Source organism: Apteryx rowi, unplaced genomic scaffold (assembly GCF_003343035.1).
Source record: "Apteryx rowi isolate R43461 unplaced genomic scaffold, aptRow1 scaffold_103, whole genome shotgun sequence".
Classification (NCBI taxonomy): domain Eukaryota; kingdom Metazoa; phylum Chordata; class Aves; order Apterygiformes; family Apterygidae; genus Apteryx; species Apteryx rowi.
In genome coordinates, this window is record NW_020447231.1 from 525,044 (window position 1) to 542,478 (window position 17,435).

The following is a 17,435-nucleotide window of genomic DNA, read 5'->3' on the forward strand; positions in this document are numbered from 1 at the left end:
TCTGTTATTTTACATATTGGTAATTTGAAAAGTTAAAGCAAATGTTTGAGAGACAGAAAGATAATTTCTCAGAAGAACTTGAAACTAAATTTGCAGACCAATGGTTCGGCTCACTTTGGTTGTAATGCCTGATTTAAGACTTTTCAGGCTTCACCGTGGCTAGAACCAGTCAAAGCATGGCAATAGAGGAAGCTGACAAATATAGCTGGGAAGGATGATGAATGCATTTTGTAAACTCTACTTTTATGTTTCTGTTCTGCCATGGTCTCAAGTATCCAGATATAAGGGCTAGAATCTGATACTTTACTGTTGTTGCATCACTCAAGTCTTTGGAAAACAGTCTATTCTATAGCTTTGAAAATAGATTCCCCTCCCCACCAAGCTCTGCTATGCCACGACAGTTATGGTACGCTATCATAATATGACAATCTCTGTGAATACAAATGAGATATCATATTTTAGAATATTATGCCTAGGATTTCCTCCAAATAGTCTTAAAAACATTCATTGTCCAAATACACCAAATGCCAGTGCTACTGAATATCTCGCTCTCTCCAGCTATGTTGGAACTGATACCTTTTCTCCTCTTTTTTCTAGAATACTAGCTACTGATACCAAAAACTTACTCGCACATGAATTTCTTCATTGATGGACTCCTTTTTGTTGGTCTTTTTAACATCTAGATATCTGACCAATGGACCAATTGTGATTCCCTACATTTGGAACAATGAGTTGAAATGTTAATTATCCTTTAGAAAAAGCAGAAAGAAAGCAAAAGAATTTCATTTTAGTCAATCAGGAAAGCTGTGTCTTAGAAGAATGATCTGTTACCTGTAGAGAGAGCTACAGAAAAGGATTAAAAAACAAAAACTTTTAAAAAGTATGCATCAGGTTTTCTAATCAAAATTACATTTATCAACATGTTTGAACTATGTAAAGTAACTAACCCATTGACAACTTCCACCAAAACAGCACTCATTTGAAAGAAAACTTTATCTTTGGGTTCTTACGATCTTGAAACCTCTTACTTCAACATTTTCAGAATAAAACATTTTATTTTGAAACCATTTTTAGCTGCTCCCAATTGTCTGTTGCATTACTACAGAATCTAGCCTTTAAAAAGGGAAATTAGAAACAAAATTGTTTATGTGAAACATTTTGAGTGGAATCTGAGTGTTTAAGCACAATTGCATAGTGTCCCATCAACGCCCTTGAGTATCTGAGCTATTGGTATAGAAAAATAGAGAAAATGTTATGCAGGTTGTCCAGAAAATTCAATTTCTCCTGGTTCAGCAGTGTAAGCCAATTAAAATAACCCAGAGCACTTGAAGTCACACTAGACATCTGTTCTTACAAATCTGACTTGTTCCCCATATTTTTCTTTAACATTCTTTTACAAAGGTTTTCAAAATGTTCCAGTCTGGTCCCAAGATGAATGAAGATAAATGTCCAAAGTTCAAAATCCTACATAAGACAGAATTACTTTCTTCTGTTCAGTTTTATATGCAACACTAGTAAGGAATAACTCTGCTTGTGCTGAAGTGTAAAGTTAAAATGCTTCTTATTTYGGAAGCATTAGGAAGTGCATGTATAGTGAAAAGAAAAGATTTTGGACACAATGGACCCTTTTCCCTGAATGTTTTAGAAGACTTGGGTTTTCAATAGTTCTTCTGAAAAAGTTATTCAGTGATACCTTAAAAACACTCACCAGGTAATTATACACTGCAGTGCTAAATCTGTCCATAAAATACAGTAGTTTGTCCTGGTTTAATAGTAAATTTCAGCGCAATCTTCACTACAAAGCTTTCAATCACTTCTGTTATACACAAATAACTCATTAAGAAATCCACTCACCTGGATGAACACAGTAAAGTATGTAACTACAAGTGTAGCAGTAATGAACAAATTTTTTCTAGGGAAGAGATTCACTGGAAGCAAGAATGCGAGAGAGAAGCTACTGGCTCCTCGAAGGCCACTGTAGGAAATAATGAGCTGGTCTTTGACAGTGAAGGGATATGTTCGGAACTTGTTACTGATGTAGAAGAGAGCAAATACACCTAGGTAGGAAAAAAAGCTGTTATTAAGTAAGTAGAAAAGGAAAATACTTAAAACAAAGCAACATCTTGGCTCGGGAAGCAATTGACAAGACTTTCTTTTCAATTTTGAGCATTTGTACCTTCTCTTTGAGCAACTGATGGAACTGTGAGAAAATGTTCTAGAAAAGAGTGTGTTTTCTAACTGCTTTATGTTTTAAATTCACTTGAGTGGTTTAGAAGTGAGGAAAAGATTTGCTTTCTATATTTATGTTATACAGTTCTTCTCTGAAGTGTTCTAGAGACAAGATAAACCACTAGATGAGAGTTTTTCCTGCGCCTTCCCTTGCAGTGTTTCCTGCTTTCTGCACATTATCTGCCCAAAGTGTTTTAACAGTGCTTCACCAGTTCCTGTGGATAGGTTCACTGAAAGGCAAAGAGTAATAGCATTTTAATTTTTAATCCTCTGATTTGTTCTCTCTTTAGTTCTCTACTTATTTCTCTGTTTTAATTTTTCTTTTAATAAAAAGTTAAAATTAATGAAACACCCTGTGAATGTGTAAGGGCTGCAACTTCCCTTTATAGATATATTTAGTGTGTTCCTTGATTTTCTCTTAATTGTCTTCACCTTCCATGAGACATATGTATCTTACGTTTTGTATAGAAATTGTTACACTACTAATGTAAACACTAACAAATGCTGTTAATTACTGGTGTTATTCTACATATTAGTCATTGATAAACTCTGTGGATTATTATAGCTAAGGCCAGTACCAATATCCTGTCATTTAGGTTGCTGGATGCTGCTTTATATAAGACCATTTTTGTTACTTATGTTAGACAGTAACTACTCAGGCTGAAACTCTATAAAGGAGGTGTCACCCTCAAGCCAATTCTCTTTACTTATTCAAACTTCAGACAAGAAGATGCAATAATTTTTCAGGACGGTTTTAGGGGAAAATATTTTGGTCTTCCTCTGGAAAGCTCTGGCTCTCCCCTTGGTGTTGGAGAGAGGGACAGACATGTGGCAGCAGAGTGATTTTTGTATCAAGAAAGCGTCTTTTCTATCCTTATTAGAAGGATATCCCAAAACGGCCTCCAAAGTTAAGCCTTTAAAAACTTAAAGGTCATGCTTGACGCAGCATAAACAAGTAAAATATGTAACTATTTCCTTCTTGCTGTGAAACCACCAGAATCATATCACTTCCACTGCTGAGTACTTGKGTCGTCTCTACATAATAGAGCTGTTCAGGCACATGTACTTGAGCCCTCACAGGATCACAAAACGGTTGAGGTTGGAAGGGATTTCTGGAGATCATCTAGTCCAACCCCTTTCCTCCAATAGGATCACATAGAGCAGGTTGCCCAGGGCCCTGTCCAGTCAGCTTTTGAATGTCTCCAAGGATGAAGACCTCTCTGGGCAAACTGCTCCTCCCCTTTCCTCTTTCTCCTATGGCTAAATGCCTTCTTCCAGGGCTCCCAGGCTTGAAACTCAAAGGTCTTGAAATTTCTATGGGCTTTGAGGGATCAAGCCAGCCTGTTCCTCCTGCTCTGTTATTCTGTTTGACAGTGGGATGAGTCACCTGAGAAGAGATTTAAGAAACAGCACCTTACTCTCAGCTGTTGGATGCCAGTACTTAGCTGGTCCCAAATGTTAGGCTCCAAGTACTTAAGGTTGGAAGGGACTTTTGGAGGTCATCTAGTCCAATCCCCTACTCAAAACAGGTCTAATCAGATCAGGTTGCTCAGGGTTGCCCATGCTGGAGGAATCCCAGTTTGACAGATTAGGGAGCAGGAGACCTTTGCAGGAATTGAGAGAGACAGTGTGAAGAAACAGAGTAACTTCAGACAGACAGTATTTTCTAGTAGTTTAACACATCAGAGACTGTGCAAATTGACTTGTGAAGAGCAGTAGCATGGCATGGTTGGCCTGGGCTGTAGTATAAGGAGGGAAATAGAGTCCCAATTCAGTCATCTATCAGTACGTATATCCACCTTCCCTCTTTTTCAATGCCTCAAGCACTCCTGACCCCCAGATCTTTAGTGTTATAGTACCAGAAGTGTGTTGATGTACATTATCTAATTAGTAAGTTAATTACAGTGTGTGATGAAATTATTATGAAGCCTACTTACCCAAGGGATAGTTAACTAAGATGTCAGCATCTATATAGGCATAATCATGGAAATATTTTAATTTTACTTAAAATATTCCATTCTCACCTAATCATAAAGCCTGTGCTTGCAGAATGTCATTGCTTGCAGATTTGTTTGGGGCATTTCCCCCCTTTTCCTGCAAGCATAGATTTGTGAAATGAACTTGTCAGCAACACACACCTAGTAGACTCATTATTAAACCGGTTATACCAGTCTGCACAGACTTTTCTAACATACCTTTGCACTGAAGTGTTTCTCTCAGAGATGCAGAAAAGCTTGCCCACAAAAGCTGACTTACTCAGTGCCCGCCAAATGAGGCAGAAAAGCAGAGTGAAGCAAATGAAGGCCCAGTTCCACTCGTGGTTCTTCCCAACTGTTGACACTCCCATGAACACGAAAATCAGTGTCTCGCTGACACTACTTAGCATCTTCATGAAATATTTTATTGTCGTATAGGAATTCTGGGAAACATTTTCCTCCACATATTTCTTCATAGTCACTGCACATGCTGTCATCCTGTACCAGGCAAAACATCAGAGATCAACAACATCCATCTGTTTGTCTTTTGATTTAAGGACAACTTCAGCCCTCATCATCTGCATGCTTCCCACTCTCTGTCATCAATTTTTAGTGCCCTTCCTAATATCAAGGAGCATTTTACTTCTTCAGTAATGTCGGCTAGTTCAGTTATATGACCCTAGATAAAAGATGTACCTTAACTGAGCTTTATGAATCCATGTTGCATACAGGAAAAAGGAAGCAAATTAGTCAGCCTTCTTGAAGGGGAAGTGAGAGTATCACATTCTAGTTCAAAGTCCATTTTATTCTGAATGCGTAATGCACAAATAATAACCAAATATTTGAGTCTCAAACAAAGGGTAGTCAATTCTGTACCAGCCTGCAGGTGGACGGATCAGTTAAAGGGACATAATCTGCCTCTCAGTCATCTTTTCCTTTGATGTGGCCATGGAAGAAGATGGTGCTAGTCCAGCACTGGGTCCAAAACTACCTGCTGTGCCCTGCCAGCTAGCTGGCATATCAGCAGGTGGAGGTTAAGCCTCAGTGAGTCTCTGCCCAATCCAGCTCATTTCTGCACAGCAGGGGAAATGCAGTCATCCTAGAGTCTGTCCCTCTGTTTCCTCCCTCTCAGTTTTCCAGGGTATGGCAATGTGACCAAGAAACCAAAGGAATATTTTCCACCAATTTTCTCCTCAATCAAGGCTAAAATCTGCTCAAAAGTATCAGCAACAACCCAGCACAGCTGCTGGTAACATGCACACTGAGCAGTACCTCGCTCCTCAAGCAATCCCRCTGAAGACAATAAAATACATCACGTGGAGTAAGGCACTTCCCCTCATCAGTGTCAGGATCTGACCTCCATTTTTTGTGTTTCCAGTTAAATCAGCCATTGAGCACCATCTTAAGGATTCCTCTTCTCCCCTTCATTTTTTACAGTTGTAGATGAATAGATAGATTCAGTTTTATGCTAGGAACATATTCCATCATCTAGCTAGCTAGCTTCTGTTGATATTACTTTAGTCTCTGGGGACTTCTGTGTGATGATATTTTTCTGAACTTGTGAATTCAGAGAATGCTGACTGCTCATTAAGGAATCCTTCATCTAGTTTCTACTCATTTAATTTCCACTGAAGAAATCTCATGGGCATGCCCATGGAAGTGAGACATTTAGCAGGTCCAAGGACATTCTAAGACAAGGCCATTAGGCATTAATGTTTAATACTGTTGACTTTCAGAGACATATGCATAACAGAGTTTCATGATCCAAGTGAAAAATGAATGAATTCCTCAATAATTCAGAAGGGTGACAAAAAGTTCCCATCCCTAAAACAAGCAATAATTTCCTTAATGAAGCAGTAAGAATAATAAATCCCAATTATATTAACTTTCTCTTACTACTAATAATTTCACTATACTAATGAAAATAAGAAACAAAAGAAATAAAGCAAATAAATATTCTAGTGCAATGAATAGGCAGGAAAGCAGTGTGCTGGGCAGTGCAGGTTCCTATGATCCCTACAGTTCCTACTGTCCCTATGGTATTAGTGCTCACTACATAGTAGGTCTAAGCCCTGCTCAACTAAGGTCACCATTCACCGCAAACAAAGCAAATGTGTCGGACTTGCAAAAAATAGTCCAAGATTTGAGTCCTTTGTCTAATCATTAGCTCATAGAAACATATTTCCAACCTAATTGCTTACCTGGGTTAAATAGTGAAATCTTTCTTCCCAAGCACTCCTGCAAAGGTTGTCTGTACAAAGCAAATTCTGCTCTGAAGCTAAACAAATCGGTGTTTGATGAGCAAACATATCTGGACAAGCAATAGCTACACATATTTATTTGTTAGGTTGAAACCTGTTCATCCTCCTTTCTGGAGATACTTCTTGGTCCTTCAGGAGGACCAGGGCCCACAAAGCCCTGCTGCCCACCAGCATACGAGCTCAGAGCAAAGGTTGCTGCCACCCACTAGCTGTGCACCAAACGCAGTAGTGGCCAGCAGCACTAGCTACAGCATTTGAGAGCTCTTCAGGTTCCCATCTCTCTACATTTTACTCTGCTGAGGGGCTGTTTGGCATAGTGTCTTTCAAATTCACCTACCAACCGTTTTCTTGTAACTTCACTCACTTTTACCCCCATTCCTTTCTCCTCCGACTTTTTTTCCTACATCTGTCCTCTTTCCTTCCCAAAATGCCCCCTTACTCACCCTCACTGTATTTACTGCAGCTGATTGACCTGACAACTTTTCCTCTGCACTGGGTACCCGTGCAGTCACAGCACATTAAGAACACAGTCCTTAACATTACAATAGCAAGTTACCTCTACCACGTCAAAGACGTGATCTTCAGTATCCATATATGTGAATATATGCACACATACAAGTACATACACTATGTGTACATATATGCTTGGTGTTTCTTGTCTATTTTTGCTCAATTTCAATCCCAGTGATGCTGTTCAAATCTAATGTAATTGCAATAAATCATGTTAAAGCTGATGTTCACAGTTGTATACAAAAGCAAGAACTCAGACATTCTTTCTTTACTTTTTCCATATTAACATTTTTTTATCCCTCTTGTAACTTGATGATGCTGCTACGTAGAATACAGATACATAGGTCTGTTATCAAATCATTCTCTCATTAAACAGATGTTATCAGAGGAAGCAAACTGCACACTTAGGCCCAAAGAATAGAAAACAACCAGATGGTGGCAGCACTAGTCATCTTACCAACAGTTTGCAATATTTTTTCCAACCAGCAGATACCTAAATATTTTTCAGAACAGATATCCACTCCTCTGTAGTACATTTAGAGGCCCATACTGACTAGGGGCTTGCTTTTCCTAGTTACTGCTGCATTTTACAGACCCCTTAGTTCACTGCAGGTCTGCAGGCCATATGTTGAAAATGCTTGTATTATACCAATCTCAAGAAAAAACATCTCCTTGAAAGAATGCCCCTTCCCCCAAGAGGGCATCTGAAAGCCATACTTACGCTAAAATGCCTGAGATGTAAAGGATTTCAGCAGACAAGTATGATAGATAGCTAAACATGAAGACCAGCAGGGGTTCAATAGCAGAAATGTTGTGGGTGAATCGAGTCATGAATGCTGAAACAAATCCAAAGATGATACCAAACAGCACACCACCCAGCCCAACCACAAAGAAGCGAGCAAAGCCAGCAAGAATGTCGATGGATTCGATCTCTTCATATCTGTGCATCTGGGTGAAGGCGATGAAGATGTTATATAACACCTACGTATGAAAATAATGAGACAGTAGTCAGATGCCTTTCCAAACCTGGCAGACTTGCACGTTTTTTGTATATATGCCAGATGTTGCTTTAGACAGCTCAGCAAAGTTACAGTTGAAACCTCATCTCGCTCTTAACAAGTCCCAGAATTAAGGGTCTGTCAGGTGTCCTGCAAGTAGCAAAAAAGTGGGGTAGATGACTATGTAAAAAAAGTAAAATGCTGAGGGATCACAAGAAATTGAAGGGAAGATGCCTTGGTGGCTTCTTTAAAGCAACTGAAAAATATTCATGCTCTTTTGTTTTTTTTGAAGACAAACTTCATTATTGGCCTTTGCAGCAGAAGTTGCTGTTGCAGCAGCTGTGTACCCTACAACCCCAGGCTCTCCCTCATGTTATCTTTCTGTCTCTGAATGTGGCAGGGCAGGGCAGTGACTAAAAATCACAGTTTTGTCCTAAATCCCATTTAGGCAGTCTAACATGATCTGTAAACTGGACAAACTTCATTGGATGGACTTCAAAATGTCAAATGTTTTTCAGTAATACTTGATACATAAAAATCGTGAAATATATCACAACAGCAATGGAAAAGAAAGAGAGCAGAGCAGAGGGGACAGGAGCTGGCAAGCCCAGTATCATATTGCCTCTAGATAACTACAGTCATTACTGTTCTGTTATCGGTGTTAGACATAATAGAACTCTTGTTTAATCAAAGTTTTAATGAGTTGCCTTATTAATACAGTAATTATTGCCTATGCTGATTGACACTAAAAAAAAAAAAAAAACAGCAAATGGCTGTCACAACTGTATTCACAGCTAGAAATATCCAAAGGACACCTTCCCAGCCTGGCAAAAAAGGCCCTGGTCTGGCCCTAAACCTCTTCATTTTTAACATTCTCATTTGGAGCTGCCCACAGGGACCTGAGTAAGCTGACAGTTTCCCAGCCCATCCTACCCCCTACAAATTTTGTATTAGTGTAGCAGTAGTGTGGGAGGGGGAAGTTCGCAGCCTCTTTATCCTCATGTGGTTTGGGGGGGTGCCACTTAATCTCCTTCGCAGTAACTCCGTGTCAATGTTGCCAGTCTCACAGCAGGCACTAAAAGCTCTTCTTGGTTTGCACTCTAAAGGGCTTAAAGACCCTTCACACATATGTTTTGACTTGAAAGCTTGAAATGAGAAAAAAAAGAAAACACTGTCAGATAACATGAGAGATTGAATTTACTACACTATATAGCTCAGCCTGTAAAGATAATTTCATTAAGTTTAGATCAGACAGGTTTATCATACTTATATTATTAATAATTTCTCTTCTGCAGAAATTAATGATGAAAAATCTTCAGTATTTTCCACTTTCATCCACCTTTTAAAAGCTATTAGAAGGTTTCCACAGGGATGAAGGGGGTAATAATAAAAAGGTCTTAGAGGCTGCTGACAGTTGGTTGACATTAAATCCTGTCAGATTTGTTTGCAGGGAATGTTTACCACAGGAAGGTTGGCTTTCAGTTTTCCAGAGAATGCTGGAAACATCTAACGACACAAATTCTCCATAGTTATTACACCAAAGCATTAGTCCCAAAAGCCATCTGGTACAAAACAGACCAAAACTACTTGTCTTATCTGAGTTTCTTTGGTCTTTCTTCTTCATATAGTTAATTTAAGAAGGCTATTAAGAAGATTAAAGCAGATATTTGCAGGTAGAAGAGTCAAGCTCATTAGGATGATAATCATTCCCCAGCTATTATCTAATCTTAAATTGCTGCTGGGAACATATAACCTTGAGCTGTCATGWAGTCTGTTCTGCAGGAGGCTCATTGCTAGTATTTCTGGGGGACAGACAAAGCATGACAAAATGTTCCAGGTGAGAGCATCCTAAAAAAATAAGCAGAGCTGCTTTTCCTGATGACTGTGTATAAAATTAGGCTTTTCAGTGGCAGAAAAGAAAAAGGGGGTTCCTGTCTCAACAGTAGATAAACCTTACTGGATTTACTAAAGTGCTTAATTACAAAGCCTGCTCTGTCTCTCTCTTCCCCCTTTCTTGCTGACTACAAATTCTGGCTAAGACTTAGGTGTCTTTCTAACTGGTACCAAGGTGTTGAACAGTGCTGAGTTTTGAGTAAGGCAAATTGTCATCAGCAAATGACTTAGTAAGTTTGTCTTTCTTTTTCTGGCTCCTAAAGTGTATAATAACATAATTTCCTTATTTGTGACATGCTTTGTGGGAATAAACTGTTTAGTAAAACATCCTGGATTGGTCACCATACAAGTAAGGTGGAATGCAAATGCTGCTTGGCTAAGTTACCTTGTAGTGTTTCTGCCAATAAACGGATTACTATAATTCTTTAAATGGTAGGAAAGCCTGAATCAGCTTAGGATGCCTTGCTTCATTCAGAAAGAAGGGATGGATTTGTAGCAGGCCTCATTTAACAACTCTGTGAATGTCACGCTTCGGGTTTTTCTGAGGAGACATTATCGTGTAGTGGTATACCGCTGGGTGGCCTACAGGGCTGGCGAGAGGAACAGTGAGTGTGACTGTTGCCCACAGGGGACCTCCCCCGGGACCGGGATCCCTGCTCCAGCTGTTGCTTCTGCAGTTTACGTGACACAAACATCGCACAAGCTATCCATACCAGAAGCACTGGAAACTAAGATTTTCAAGCAAGTGCCTTAACCACCAATGTAGACAGCCTTGATAACTCTTTCTTTCTTCTTTCTCACTGCATGAATTTTATTTTATTCTAAACAGACCCTCTTCCACAGCAGAGGTAGAGAATATCTCCATCCTCCTTCCTGACACTCATACTTCTTGGCGACCAAAGCCCTCCACAGAGGCATCAGAGAGGTAAATGACGCCATGACAGAAAGTGGCCACTGCCACTTCATTTTGAGCACAGCATGATATACTAGGTGTTCTCAGAGAGCGTTTCTAAAATGAAGGCTCAAAGGTGAAATAGTCAGGAGAAATATTTTGTTTCCTGATGCATGCAGGTGCTCAGCTCCTGTCAAGACAGAGGTGATCTGAGTACGTGCAGAAGCAGAGCATCAGATGCCTGAAAAGCTTTACAGTTAAAACAGGGTCCTCCACAGAGCTTTAGCGTCTTCAGGTTTGAATGGCATCTGCACTGGGTTTACCAAGGTCACTGTTTTAGACAAGACCTTAAAATGCCACTTGTGTATAACTCATGCTAGGCCCGCTCCTGTTCTTGTCTGCACTCTAATGCTAACACTCAGCTCAGAAGCTGTAACTGGAAAAAGAAGTAATTAACAGGACTTAGAGCCTTCTTGTTACGCCCACTGACTTAGCCCTTCTAAAGATAATGGGTAAGGGGTTAAATATCAACTTTTGTGCCAGTTCCTTCAGTCGAAGAAATAATTCCTAAATCGCCACTTTCATTCTACATTCTATCAGTTTGGGGAATTTTTATACCAGGTTATTAAACTAAATATGGAAGAGAGGGATCTATTGCTGCCCCAGATATAAAATAAAAGTTCAGCAAAATTTATAACATTTTTTTCTGCTGCAGAAAAAATGTTCAAGCTGATAAGCAAGTTGGAGAGAACAGGGGGGATATTTGTATTCAAACAATAGCAAAATATGTACACTTAAATATATCTCAGTCATATTACCTTTTTAAACACATAGAGTTAACTCAAAGGAAGCTGTTAAGAGAGAAACGGGGAGGAAATGATAAGATAAGACATCTGAGGTAAACAGTTTTGAGAACTTTAAAATAACAACAAGTGGGGGTATCAGAGTGGAAAAAGCCACCTAATTGGCTCCATCCAAGTGAGAAGTAGTTCAATCTTCTCAAACAGAAAGCCTGGTAGAGAATTTGGAAACTTGAAAGCCCAGAAAATGGATAAGGGGTGAGGGATGCAGAGGTATATCAGCAGAAGTTGACAAACTGATGGCAATATAGCTGCTGTGAGCAGAGCCACAGAGATGAGGCAAGCAGGGCAAAGGGAACTCACAGTGGTGCAGGAAACACTCCCTATGTACAGCCTTTTCATTTCTTTTACTAACACACCCTGCACCTCTGAGGAATGCCTAAATACCACTACTTTTAAAGACTTTCTATCCCTGCAAATTCATGCTCTAGCAGGATCCTGACTGAAAGCTCATGTAAATGCCATAATGAGTTGAACCCACATCATACACACAGCTGGGAACGAAGGGTAGACAGGGTAGAGAGCCAGTTAAAAAATGGATGGACTGAATCACCTCTCCCAGTGTGAGGAATGGGTGTTACTTTCTGAGGTCTGCACTTAAAAGAACCAAAAAGACAACTGGCGGTGATAGATGCATATTTTTTGTTACAACTATAACACATAAGCAGTATGTGTGCAAACTTAAGTAATATTTGACCATTAATTGTACATCAGCTCTACATCTCTGATTCAAAAAGATCAAGGATTTATGATCAACAGGCTGTAGCCACAAGAAATTATTTTTTTCTTTCCTTTTCCTTTTCACATTACTCATAAACTGCACTACTCCCATGAAGCCTTTCAGCAATGAACTCTGTACAGATTTTACAAGAAGTCCAAGTTGTGCTGTGCTTCATATTTAACAGTATCTGAATAGTTTTTTAATGTGTTTCAGATTCCTGTGCTTTAAATTCTATAAAGATCTTATCTAGCAAAACTCCTTAACCTGCAGTTAGCTTTCAGCACATGAATGATTCTGTTGGTTCCCATGCAATAAATTTCCTGCTTGAAATTTCTTACTTGAAAAAAATAYGTGTTCTTGATGTTTTAGTTGATTGTGTCCTAAAGCAACCTAAAGGTTGCTCGAAATTTTAGTAGAAATAATGGTAAAAAAGGGTAAGCATTAGCAAAAGGAGCTTTCTAAAAAATCTTTTTTCCTGTTTCAAAAAATATGTATCTCTTGCTCCAGAAGCATTGTTTCTGTACACTTGAGATAAGACACCTGAGAAAGGTGAACAATTGTTAGCTGTCAGTTTGTGCGAATAGAAACAGAGTTATGCAAAGTCATTAGTGGCTTTTGGAATTTCTGTCTAAGTTCTTTGAGGAAGTGTGAATTTCTTAGGAGAAGGGGCTGGAGGAGGGAGTGATGCAGGGTTGGCCACACCTGTTTTTTTGGCAGAGTGGCACATGACAAAGAAGGGCTTCCTATATTGCTATCCAGCTGCAATCAGTCCTTAAAAAGTACAACAATTTTCTGTTTACTTGCTTGCACAATGTCAAAAATGTTGCTAGATCTTACACTGATCCTAGCAGCATAATCAGCTTTAGTTTATCCATTCTCTTCAGTGGATGCAAGAGCAGGGTATGCTGTCTAATGTGTTTGCTTTCCTTTTCCAGCAGCTCTGCGGCAGTTTGCTTCTGAAAGAGTTAATATAGGATGCAGTTTTTACATATGTAAAATCATGTGTGGGTTGCCAACAGTGTATCCATACAATAAGGTGTCTGGGATCATCGAGCTACTCTTGCCCTGCGCCAAATAACCCTTCAAGACACAACAGTCCAGAGAGAGGAAAATGAGGAATGGAAACAAACTCACCACAGTTATGCCATCATTTAGCAATGACTCTCCAAAAATCATCATATAAAGTTGCTCATTAACTGAGGCTTCTTCAAAAACTTCCAGAGCTGCCACAGGATCAACAGCTGAAATCATGCTGCCGAAGAGTAAGTTCTGCAGCAGGTTCAGGTCGGTCAGGCCAAAGGCTTCTATCTGGCAGACTCCGTAGAGGGAGAGGCCAATCCCAAATGAGTTCAAGAGAGATCCCAGCACGGACCACCACAAGATGGACACAAAGTTTTCAAAAAATGGGCGAGTTGGCATGAAATAACCCTCCTCCAGAACAATAGGTGGAAGGAGATACAAGAAGTAAATACTTGTGTTCATCACTGGTGGGGATTTGTGATCAGTACCAAAAATGATTGCTCCAACTAGTGCTCCAATGACAATCAGGACGCAACTTTCAGGCATGAGTCTTGGTAATCGGTGATAGAGATGGAAACCTTGAATAAAAAATTGGGTATTATTCAAGTTTAAATTAACCTGACATCCAGACAGATGTTTTGACTATCATTGAATATTTTGTCTTCAGAAGGCCAGGTTCTGCTCTTAGAATTACTAGTGTAAATACAAAAGCAGTACTATTCCCTTCAAAATGAATTGTCTCTGGATTTGCATCGATACAACAGGGGAAGAACTTGGCCATGAATATCTTTTCTTGATTTCTGACTGAATCTGGACTCCATTTCTAGAAACAGAGAAACATCTGCACACGGACATTTTGAAAATGTTCTCCACAATTTGGAAAAAATCCTTGCTGAATAACTGCCAAGAAAAAGGGCTGCACTCATCATATAAATATTGCAGATGTGAATCTCCTCCTGCCTACTTTGATGTATTACTACCGCAAATGCATTCATATAATTCTTCTCCTTTGACACTGATACTGTGATAATGCCTAACAATGGCTCATCTAGTCACTGTACTAGGTACTGTATAAACATACTGTGAATGAGAGCTGCCTCATCTAGAAATGTAAGGAGTTGCTCTAAGTTTACAAGAATGAGAATGAGACAAACTAAGAAACCTGTAATCCAGTGGCTGTGTCTCCATACCTGAAGTTAGGTGAACCTTCATCCCATAAATTGAGCTGTTGATGACGTGACTGCATTTCCGCAACTTTCAAACTAGCAATGTTCAAATTAAAGGAAGAGGAAAATTCTTTTTATGAAATTTAAAATGATTTCCTTGGGAGTTTAACCGCTTTTAACAAAAAAGTATTTTATGGTCATAGCTTTATTAATCTCCTTTTTTAATTAAAAAAACACATTCAAATCTTCTGTCAATTTTACAGAATGATGGGATTATTTTTCCATCCCATAAAGGCTTTCAAGATCTCAGAAATGTTTCACACCCCAAAATCTTAAAATCCAAAAGGAAGATCATACATGAATGCCACACTGAAAATTTTTAACAACTTGGTAATCTTCTTCCCTAGGTAACAAAATCAGGACATTTATTCAGACTAACTCATTTTCCAAAGTAGCTTGGAATTCACCACCACCACACTTTTCAACAATAATTTTGTTGGAAAACTCCCAGCAAAGGAACAGGTCTTTATACTCTTCAGGATCACAGTGTTCCTCTTCTGAAGTATCTATTTCTTGCTCAAAACCAGACTATAGAGTAGATATGCCATATGGCAAGTTTTGTGCTTTTATAGATGATGCATAAAGAAATTGGTCAATATGCTCACTGCTAACACACTCTGCTGATGAGATAACAATAAAGTTGCATTCATGAAAATTTTGATAATTGTTTTAGTAGTGAAGACATCTGTTCATAGAAGTTGGATTGGGATGATCAGCTACTATGAAACTTCCAAATCACGGTCAGCAGTAATGATCTTTGACAGCTGTTTGACTACAACATGAAAAATTGACAATATCTTCAGGCTACCTCCAGAAAAAAATCAGTCTCACAAAACAGTCTATTCTATAGCAATGTTTGAAAATCAGATGAAAATCCCGTGGCAAGAAAATCATTTGTATGCAGCTCCTCATATTAATGTCATTTACTTCACCATTTATTTAATTTTGCTGTAGTAGTTCTAAATGGCCAAACCAGTTTGAGCCCAGTCATACAGCTACAGGACAGATGATGAGCTATTTTTGCTGTGTTAATTGCAGACCCTACTTCTATGTGAGTTTGTCTTTCTTCATTCAGATACATATGTGGAGCTACAATAGAAACTAGATGTATTAGTATGCATTCAGATAGCACTTACCCTATTTCTCTTATGACTTACACCCTATTAGTCTCTCAGAGCAACTTCAGACAACAAACATTTAAAATAAAGACTCACAGGGAACTGTTTCCTATTATTCACACAACAGAAGAATGCTTCTCACCTTCTCCCCCCCCCCCCAGATTAAATACATTTAAAGTCTCAGTCATCTGTTATTGATTTCTACAGCTATGGCAGGTTGTAGGCTCTGATATCTTGTGAAGTTTCAAGGCTAGAAAAAAGAATGAAAAGCACCAGGGGGCCAGGAGATACATTGCTACTCACAAGCACGGATGACCCAAGAGATATCAGTGTTACAGGTGACATATTTACTTAAATAAGTTAGAAGCATTCACAGTTGAAATTATGTCATTGTCAAAGTCAAAGAACACACCTGTTCTTTCCAGTACAAGGCCTGTAAAAACAATCCCAGCCACAAAAATACACGTAAAATACTTGGTTACGTAGTACGTTTTTAATTTCTTGCCCAGATAGAAAGACCCAAGATCCCATTTTTTACTTACCTATTTTTGCAAGAGAGGCAAGGAGTATCCAAAGAGTAACTTCACAAGGAATTTGCACGTAACCATAATCAACTGTGAAAACATGCAGCCTTCCATCTTGTGAAGAGCCAACAGCACCCCCATGGTCAGGTTCATAGTGAGGCAAGAAACTACTGCTCAGATTGGGCTCATCTGAATAAACAGCAGCAGAAGGGCATACCAGAATCAACAGCAACAGCAACCAGTTCAAAAGGTTTGCACGTGTGAGCACAAGAGAGCCCATATCTGGGGCTGTGACTCTCCTCTATTACAGACGTAGCATTTGGTGGGTGCATAAGGTATGCCACACTCACACCTGTCAATTCGCACTGCTCGTATTCTCAGCTGCTTCTTCATCAGGGATGCTTCATTTGCCTTTTAGAGTTCATTTTTAAAGTCCTAAACTGCCTTTGCTCTTCCTTGTATTACAGATAGACCTGAAGTTTAAATGAAGGCACCGGTTCTACAGGCTCCTCAGACCCAGATCAACTCTTGTCACAGCATCATCCTGTTAAAGAATAATGCCCTTCTAACTACACTCTTTTTCCACTCACTCTGATTTTTCCCACTGTCAAAGACAACTAAACAGCAACATGCACCACTCAGGCAGCAAGTGCAGCACAAGTACATAGTATCAGGCAGGAGAGACAGTGGCACCCTCAGCAGGCAGAAGAGCCTGCTCCATACCTTCTCTCCTTTCGTCTCTCCCTCTCTCCCTGCCTGCCTCTCCAGCGCAGCTGGCAACTGAGGTACCACAGTTGGCACTGCTCACTGGTCTTTCCTCACTTCATAAAAAAATAGTTGGTGTGTAAATAAATGTACTCCCCAGGGCTTACTGTAGGGACATCTGGTGGAGGACCAGGCAAATTACATCCTCATTTAGCCCTAAAACTTATTATTTCTCTTAAATGCATGTGTTTAATTTAGGCACAATTTTTAGCAAACAATTTATAAAAAGAGGAAGATCTGTGTCAGACTACATGCACAAAACTGAAAGTCAGGTACCTCTTGTATTCGACATCCGTTTTACCTATGCCAACAAGACATTTACTAGACAACCACGTTACCCTCCTCCAACAAGACATTCACCATGTTACGAAATATTTTTTTAGAAAGTCAGTCACTTCCCCTCCTCCAGAAAAAAAACTATCATGTTTAGTGTGAGGATAAC

The 17,435-nt window shown here is 39.3% G+C and overlaps 1 protein-coding gene across 2 annotated transcripts in view; it reads right to left on the bottom strand.

Moving 5' to 3' along the window:
- SLC9A4 (solute carrier family 9 member A4) overlaps positions 1 to 16,905 on the bottom strand; it is a 35,122-nt gene extending 18,217 nt beyond the window's left edge. Inside the window, exons 1-6 of one of the 2 annotated variants that reach the window (XM_026066499.1) lie at positions 16,247 to 16,905; positions 13,478 to 13,938; positions 7,698 to 7,957; positions 4,486 to 4,703; positions 1,855 to 2,057; positions 627 to 713 (exon numbers count right to left, since the gene is read on the bottom strand). In XM_026066499.1, coding sequence (XP_025922284.1) covers positions 627 to 713; positions 1,855 to 2,057; positions 4,486 to 4,703; positions 7,698 to 7,957; positions 13,478 to 13,938; positions 16,247 to 16,508 — 1,491 coding nt within the window. In that variant the 5' untranslated portion in view covers positions 16,509 to 16,905. Of the gene's footprint in view, positions 1 to 626; positions 714 to 1,854; positions 2,058 to 4,485; positions 4,704 to 7,697; positions 7,958 to 13,474; positions 13,939 to 16,246 lie in introns of both variants that reach the window. The other variant, XM_026066487.1, reaches the window with a different exon arrangement.
- Positions 16,906 to 17,435: the final 530 nt, after the last annotated feature.